The sequence below is a fragment of the Rhinolophus hipposideros genome, assembly GCF_964194185.1.
Source record: "Rhinolophus hipposideros genome assembly, chromosome: 6".
Lineage (NCBI taxonomy): Eukaryota > Metazoa > Chordata > Mammalia > Chiroptera > Rhinolophidae > Rhinolophus > Rhinolophus hipposideros.
The window spans coordinates 85,038,828-85,047,520 of NC_138052.1; the positions used below are offsets into that span (position 1 = coordinate 85,038,828).

At 46.3% G+C, this 8,693-nt stretch overlaps 1 protein-coding gene across 1 annotated transcript in view; it reads right to left on the reverse strand.

Annotated features, from left to right (window-relative positions):
* Positions 1-7,056: 7,056 nt before the first annotated feature.
* Positions 7,057-8,693, reverse strand: part of NHEJ1 (non-homologous end joining factor 1) — a 56,035-nt gene continuing 54,398 nt past the window's right edge. Inside the window, exon 6 of the mRNA XM_081050901.1 lies at positions 7,057-8,619. Within this exon, the coding sequence (XP_080907027.1) occupies positions 8,512-8,619 (108 nt within the window). The 3' untranslated portion in view covers positions 7,057-8,511. The remainder of the gene's footprint in view (positions 8,620-8,693) is intronic.

An 8,693-nucleotide genomic window follows, 5' to 3' on the forward strand; every position in this document is an offset into this window, starting at 1 on the left:
CAAGTTACCTTTGCCCAAACAATAAGCTCATTACAAGGCACTTCAGAGAGATTCAGGCAATAAAGACCTTGCTTTGATGACTTCCAAAGGGTAGGAAAAGGCAGCAGAATTAGTTACAAAGAGAGTGTGCTTTCCTCTCAAGTCAGAGACTAAAAATTGTGGGACACTCTTATAGACAGAAAGACATTTGTAAAAATAAACACATTTTTGTATATGGATAACAACGTGTTTACTAACGAATTGGCTTTACTTCCACTCCAGTGTCCCTATTTGGGAAGAAATTTGTTGCGTAAAGAGCATCTTGGAAAACACCAGTCCAATGAATGTTCAGCAAAGGAGGAGGGGGGTACTACTCCTAACATTCAAGTGACACGCTCCTGACATGCCTGTCAATGTCCTGTAAGAGAGTTTGTACCTGTCCACTCACACTCTCTTACCAGTCTCTCTTGGTAGAGAGAGCACCTTAAGCAAGCTGGGGACCTGTAGCCACAGAAAGAAGGTATTCAGTCATTTGCTTTTAAATAGCTTATATTCTTAGTTTCTGCAAAATGATAAATTCATTCCATTAGGGTTATAGCTAACAAAATGGTAACCCCCATTCTTCTCACCTTACAACTGGTTGCTGCAAACAAAAAAAGATTACATTCATCTATACCCACAAATTTCTAAAACCACTTCGAGATACAGCTGGTGTGAACAGTTGTGTGTATACGTGAGCATGTGTGTGTGAGAGAGATCAATCTGTCTTCATTTATTCAATCAACAACTATTTTTGAGCACTTACTAAGTACTAGGCACTGTTCCAGGTGGTGGATGTGAGAGAACAATAAAAATAAACAAACAAAGATTGCTACCCTGATGGAGCTTTATTCTACTGGGGAGGCACTGGGGAAACAGACCATTAAAAATAAGTAAAAAAATGGATGTGAGATGTGAGAGAACAATAAAAATAAACAAAGATTCCTGTCCTGATGGAGCTTTATTCTACTGGGGAGGCACTGGGGAAACAGACCATTAAAAATACGTAAAAAAATAAGTAATTATATAGTATGTTAGAAAGGAATAAGGAAGGACTCTGAGCACAAAACGTAAAACGGGATAAAAGAATTGGGAGTGCAGCCAGCATGTGGGGAGAGCGTGTGAGGTAAGGAGGCAGGTGCTTCTGCTAAGTGGGGTGGTCAGTGGAAGCCTCACTGAGAAGGTGTGACTTAAGCAAAGACCTGAAAGAGGTGAGGGCTTCCACTAAGTGGATATCGGAGGGGAAGAGCATTCTAGGCAGAGAAAACCACCTAGAGCAAGGCCCTACCATGCTTGCATATTGGAGAAACAGCAAGGAGACCAGCGTGATCTTAGATGAAGCTCGGGGAGAAAATGGAGTAAGCTTGACTTTCTACACTGATGGAGAGAATGTTTTTCAAACTTTTTATAAAGCTCAGAGAGAAGGTAACTTACCCTTCAAAGAAATTTATGTATTGACATGTAAATACGGACACAACACAGTTAAGTAAAAGCAGGTAACAAAACAGTACTTATACACACAATTCTTTTAAACTGTTTAAAAGAGATGTATAGTCATGGCTCTCCCTTTTCTACTTCATACACTTGAAACATTTTGGGGGAAAAAAATCTATCCTTTTAATATCATCTTCAGATTGTAGGTTTCCTGAAAGCAGGAGCTCTGTCTTTGTGGCCATACATATGTATGCATGTATATAATGTATGTACATAACGTATGGGTGTGGCACAGTGCCCATTGGTGGGTGCTAGTGAGTAAGCATTTGATATATGTGTGTATACGGCTTGAATAAATGCATGTTTAATGATTCCTGTTTCTTGTTGAATACGGGGTTTTCAGTCTCATTCCCAACACATTTCCTACAAACGTGTGCCATTACTTTGAATTCCTTTGTAGGATTTTCCTGTGGGATGTTCCCATTTGCAGTTCAAGCCCATGTACGGCATAAGGTTTATTAACCAACCAACTTGGCGTCTTACATCCCCCGCTTGGTCAGTAGCATGGTTCATTCTCTGCAGCTTCATTTTGGGGATCTTACTTCCCATTGAACTCTTCCCACTAGTTATCCAAGTTGTTTAACTGTTAAAATGTTTTCCATCATCTTTAGATCATTGTGATGTCAGTTTCATACCTGCTTCCATTCCATTTGATGACTGCCATTAAGTTAGTTTTGAGATTCCTATCCAGAAGCATACATACTAGAGTCTCCCTCCCAGGAACTATTTTCCAGGTATCTTTCTGGTGGGAAGCTCAGCTACCACCAAGCAGTCCCTGCTTTAAAATGGCTTTGATGAATGACCCACAGGTGCCATGCCAGGCCCTGAATTATCACATAGCACCCGAGGTGACAAACATCAAGTGCTCTTTGTTGTTTCTCCATCCCCACCCTATATGGACAGATTAAATAAATATAGTTTCGTTTGGCACAGTTCTGCTGTTTCATTCTTCAAATTCTAAAAATGCACATACACTTTGACCGTTGAATAGTCCACGGTGCTGGAGCTGGGGCCTCACTGAACTTCACCTCATTGACTGGTGACACCTCCAAAAACCAGTGTGGCTGCAACTTGTGACCGGTGCCTCCTGGGTGCATTATGGCCACTTCACAAACCAGGCGCCCTGGTTTGCAAGAGGCATGTCCTCTGCCTTTTGCTGAACATACCACCGTGTTCATTTCCCCCTTAAGCACGACCCAGACACTGCCTCCGTGCTACTTTCTAATTATGTAAATGATCCCGCCACATTTAATTCACTGAAGGGAGCAACAAAATGGGCATCACCACTACCGGAAAACCACTCAAGTGGCTGTATTAGCATCACCTTTATACATCACCAGAGCTTTGTTATTTGTATTGCTTTTATATCAGGTTACTAATCAAGGAGAAATCCTTATTGCCACCTCCCTTTCCCCTAACCAGTACCTTCCTGTTCCTCCAATATGTGACATAGGACCAATGGTATTGCTTTGGGCCCCGGAAGCGCCAGGCAGCCATACTGAATGTAACTGGCGGTCTCTCCTTCTCCTCTGGCAGCAGTCTTTTTCTGTTTTGAATAAGGGATTGTTTCCTATCAGGATTCCCAGCGAGTGCTGCTCTTGATCCTTGTACAGAGACTCAGACCTTGCAGGGCTTCCCCACCAGCTGCAACTCCTTTCATAGCCCTCTGCTCACCCTTCAAGGCCTGGGGTGGGAGGGGAAAGGCAGGACAGAGTGCCAGTCAAGAGGATTACCCTTCCTCCGCTCCATTTTCCCTTCTCCTGTCACCGATTTCTGACTGCTCTCGATCCTATCAGGGGTCCATAAAGCAAGGAGGACTCTGGCCCTGGAGAGGGGGGTAGGGGTTAGACAAACAGGCCAGGGAGGCAGTTGGTTGAAATTTAACCACAATATTCTTGGTCTCTATTGTTTTGAGCGAGGCCCAATATTTCCACAGCAGGATTATAGGATCTGATTAACCATGTTAGACAACAATGCCGAGCTGGGATGGGCTTCCCCTTCCAGCTGCCAATATGAAAAAGTAAATACAACACCCAGATTTCAGAAGGGACTCCCAGCAGCCCCCAAGCCTTGCTCCCCAATTCTAACCCTTTTTGTCCCCAAAGTGAGGGGAGGGAAGAAAAGTGTGGCACAGCATGCTCCTTTAACTCCTGGCCCTTGGCCCAGCAGGACGAGTAATCTGGGCACAATCTTCCCAGGTGAGTCAATGGCTGTGTGCTCCCCACCCTGGAGTTCTTCCAGTGCCTCTTCCGGGTTCCCCTAGGCTGGCCCAGATCCTCAGGAACCCATGAGAGTTAGGTGCCGAGAGGCTAGCCAGCAGTCATTCAAAGGACGCAGGAGTGTGGAAAGCACAGAAAAACCTGTTGGGCTCCAGGATAGAGAAACTGAGTGTGGGTAGAACTTAACAGCTTGGGAGAGGAAATGAGCCTTTGCTAGAATGTTTTGGTGCTAACTAATGAATTCCCATGTGCCAGGGTAGAGACATAAGAATCAAGGGGAAGCATAAAGGGCCACCATAAAGCAAAGTCTCGGGAGATAAGAAAAGTATTCCTCAAAGGGTCTGGGATGAAAGATGGAGGCTAGATGGGTTTGTCGCTCCTCAAGTAGAGAGGGATTCCCTCTCGCTCACACACAGATGGGCACCCCATACCCTCCCTCTCAAGGTGGGATCTTCTGAGGCCCTCGAAGAGAACATGGAAGAAAAATAGAGCATTAGAAGGAGTCTTTGACAAGAATACCCAGGAGCAGCTTCCAGGAGGTCATAGAAGCTAGAAGAAACCCTCCTCTAAAGCGTGGGCTCCCTTCCCTTCTGGCGTTTCTCTCTGTATCTAAGTGCCTGGCACAACCCATTACAATATTGTGAGCTCTTACATTTACGGATGTCGGTAATGGGACTAGAAACCAAGGGCTTTAGCTGTAAGTGTGGTGCCTTCCTTGCAGTATGTCACTCACTCCTGTTGAACAGTTTCTTCTTCAGAAAAATTAGAACATAGAAAAACATCAGGGCAGAGCTTAGAAAGGCATATCCTGATTGTATCAATACCTACTTAGAGGTAGATAGAGTTGCTCACCTTAGTGGTATAAAACCACACAGTGATCTTTTCTGACGTAGGGTTAAAAACTGACCCTGTCCTCAAGGCGTATAATATAATATAAGGATGAAAACAAAAAGCACACAGGAAAGGCGTATATAAACACAGAGTACATTAATAGCACAAACAGTGAGGGGGGTAAGCAGAACTGATAAAGGGAGTGTCCCACAGCACGAGGAAGGGTTATTAAGAGGGATTTTAGGTTTCCCCTATACTCTTTGGAGCAAATCTTCCTAGTTTTGTCAATAGGAGAACATGAGGGACAAAATAATTGGAGAGAAGAGAATGCCCCGGTGACCATGTGAAGAGCAAGATTAAATCTGAAGCAGGAGAGGAGGCCTTTTCTATTCCCGCTCCTCCTGCCATCTTTGTACTGAGAATCACACACGGGGCTCCTGCTCATCTCCCAGGGGACCGGAATGAATAGGAGGTCAGGGTTTAGGGAAATGGGGAGATTTGAATGAATAGGAAGGCCAGAAAAGGGAGTTCAAAGGTACCACAGGATACAATTGAGGAGGAGAGCTGAGTTGGCAGGAGATTTGAGCATCTCTCCTGCCCGAATGCTCACTGTAGGGGACCTGCCCCAGACCCGTGGGATGACCTTGGTCTGACAGGGATGGATTCTTAAGTCCAGAGCAAAGGAACACAGATTTCAACTTTGCCACTAGGAATTACACCCTAGGAATTCTGGGGCTAGCTCCTCAGGATTCAGTGTAAAGATGGAGACTGTAGAGGATCCTTCCTACCTTCTCAATAGCTTTACTATCCTTTGGAAACACTCAATCTGGGAGATTGGCTGCCTGGTGACAGGAGAAAATGACCCCAGTGGGATTTTCCAAGATCCAGCTCGGACTCCGCTTTCAATGACTGCTGGGAAAGCCCTCCGTGAGGCCTGAGTAAAGGAGGGACTGCCCAGCTGGAGAGCTACGGGATGAAGCTTTCTCCTCCAGCAAAGAGCGGGCCTGTCCTACGTAGCCGACTGTGGGGGAGGGGTGAGCCCGCCAGCCAGGACAAGTAGGCCTTGCAGCCTAGGTGGCGCTATTTCTCTACTTTTTAGGTCCAGTTCCTGCAGGAACTTCCTCGAGGTCCTTACTCCTGCTCCTGGTTTGCTGGCTTGCTCGTGTAAACCACCTTATATTATTTTTTTTTCTAAAAATACTCCAAAGCAATTGAAAGAGTCCCTTCTCCCACCAGCCAGCCCTGGCCCCAGCCCCGGCCCCGGGGAGCGGGCGGGTAGGCGGGGAGGTGGGCCACTGCTTTATTAAACACAGGGAAAACTAATATTTACGGAATAAAATTTATGGAGCAGCCACGAGAATTCGACCCTTTTATGTGCATGTGGAGTGGGGGTTGGGCCAGGCTGGGGGCCTCAGGGAGGGGCCCAAGCCAGGGGGCAGGGCTGGAATACAGCCTGGCTCGGCCAATTTGTCAAGGCAGGGATTTCCCTGGAGTTGCCCTGGGACAAATGATTCTCAGCCACTACCCCTAGCTTTGGGGGGTAAGAGCTTCAGGGCAAGAATGCCTGAGGCAGGGCCTCTGCAGGCAATGTTTATGGAAGGATGTGTTTGGGCAATATCCCCATGGAGACAGCAACCTTTGGGGTAGAGTGGGCCATGGGCGGGGAGGTCATTAGGCACATTCTTCCTTAACCTTTTTTGAAAGTACACATTCTTTTGAGAACATGGGAAAAGTTATGCTCTTAGGGTTTCACTTATGATTTGGGGGATTCACAACTCCTTATCCCCCTATAATTACAGAGGCCTGTTCTGGAGACTGTGCTCTTAGGGCAGTGGGATTATCCAGAGTGAAGAACCCATATTTTCTCCCAGCTTGCTGGGAAAGTCTTTCGGTTTTCCATGTGGTCCTATATCCTATAGAGCCTAAAATCTAGCTATCTAAATTATGCCGGAAAGAAACTAAAGAACAAGTGAGCCATTTACAGGTTGTTTTTACGTGGTTCCCAATTCACTTCAGTGATAGGTACAACTACGGGCGTGCCAATGGGACACTGTGGTCTGGAGGTAAAGAGAGTTATCAGCAGCAATGGGGAATGAACCCCGGGGGAGCTCTCAGGCCCTGCCAGCAGGAAAAGGCACGGGGCAAGTCCTGAGTCCTCAAGACTCCTGTCTTGAAGAATCAACCCATGAGGAATAAGAACTATTGAAAGGAAGCAGGGTCAGAGGAGAAGGACGTAACAGTGGAAAACAGGAAAGAAGGACCTGACATCCTTTTTGGAAAATGTTTTCAATGATGTATAGAATAATGCAGTTAACAACTCAGCTGTCTGGGTTCAAATTCTGACTGTTCCTTATGAGCTGTGTAACCTTTGATAAGTTACTTAATCACTTCAAGTCTCCATTTCCCAGTGGGTTAACTAGCTTCCTCATATGAGGCCGTGAGGATTCAATGTCAGGCACTTATTAGAGTATCTGATATATATTAAATGCTCGATAAATGTTATTAGTATTTTATTATAATCACTATTATTTTATTATTGCTTGGATCGTCCACTCTCCGACGACGACCTGAGGACAAAAACACCACTCCCAGCTAAAGAGGATATGAGAATGAGGAAGCATTTGACCATCATAGATAAATAAAGCAGAAAAGGCCTCTGTGGGTTCTGCCCCTGACCCTTCCTCTACCTAACAGCCCCCAGTTAACATGTGAATTCTGCTTTCCTTCCTGTCTCTCCAAGGTGAAGTTTCATATGGTCTTACCTATATAGGAAAACCTAGAGAGAAGGCCAAGGAACTTTGCCAATCCTGGCCCGCTAAATATTGCTAGATGTGTCCAAAGAGTTGACTTTCTAAATGTCTAAGGTTCTGCCTATCTCACACAGCCTTTATATTTTTTCTTGCTAAGCACTATGCGTTCTATAGGCCAGAGAACCCCTGTGGCCATTTCCGGTTCCCTGTCATCCTGCCTTTCCTAGCCCTTCTAGTTACTGTGTTATTTGAAGTGGCGTGAAGGATGGGGAAGTAAAATTCCTTTTTCTCCCACTCCAGTGGGAAGCTAACTACCTTGGCCCTGGTGCTTGGAGCTCTTTGTAATTTCAATCCCATATTGTGGTTTAACCTATTGTCTATGCCTTGGAAACAGACCAAAAACCCACATCCAGTTGGGCAAAGGAGAGCAGCCGCCATCTGTTCTGCCTCGTGCCCACCATGGACAGAGTTCTCCAGACCAAAGTTCCCACATGGAGGCTGAGCACAGGCCACAGCACAGAAGCGTAAGAAGAACCCGAGGGACTGAACTGAGGGCCTAGACTTCATCCAGAGACAAGTGGGCAGAGACACCGTAAAATGAAGTGGCTTACATGTTCCACAGAATAAGGACTCTCAAAAGCAGAGGAGTATGAGCGGTTTTTATAACATGCTAAGGAGAGACGTGAGTCTCTGAGGAGCACCTGGGACTGGCTAGGGACTCTTGAGAAAGGTAGGGAATGCTTCCCAAGCACGCTGTGCCTTTTTGCTGACTCGCCCTCTGCACCTAGAGTACATGGTAGTGTCCGGAGTCTAGAGAACCTCCACCACAGAAGAGGAGTGTATGGGATTTGCAGAGACCAGCTTCAGCTCGGACGGGGAAGGCCAATGCCCGACGGGTTGGAGCCAGGATCCCCTCGGTTAACAGGACACATTCAGGTGGCCTGTCAATGTGAACTTCAGTCGTCTTGCCTCTCACTGTATACTTGTGTCAGAGGTATTGCCGCCACTGGAGCTCCTTCAAGGTGGCACTATTCTCCAAGTCCATCCTCAGCAGTGGAGACACTGACAAGTTAATTGAAGAGCCCCCTTAGCTTCTTCCTCTTGACCTTGGACAGCTGAGGTCTCTGCACCGAGTCTGAAGGACCCTAGGAAAAAAAGAAACCCAAAATGAACAGGGGTTTTGAAGAGTTCCCCTTAGGTTAGGAAAGGAACTTCCTTCCTCCCACAGCTCTGGTTAGGAGAGGCCTTCTTGAAGAGGCTGACAGTGTTGTGAAGTCTACGTCAGGCAGTGAATGTGATATAAGGCTCTACGCAGGAGACGTGTGCATCCCGTCTCCCCCTTCTCCCCCCGGGAACCACCTCACGGACTGCCACTTGAAGT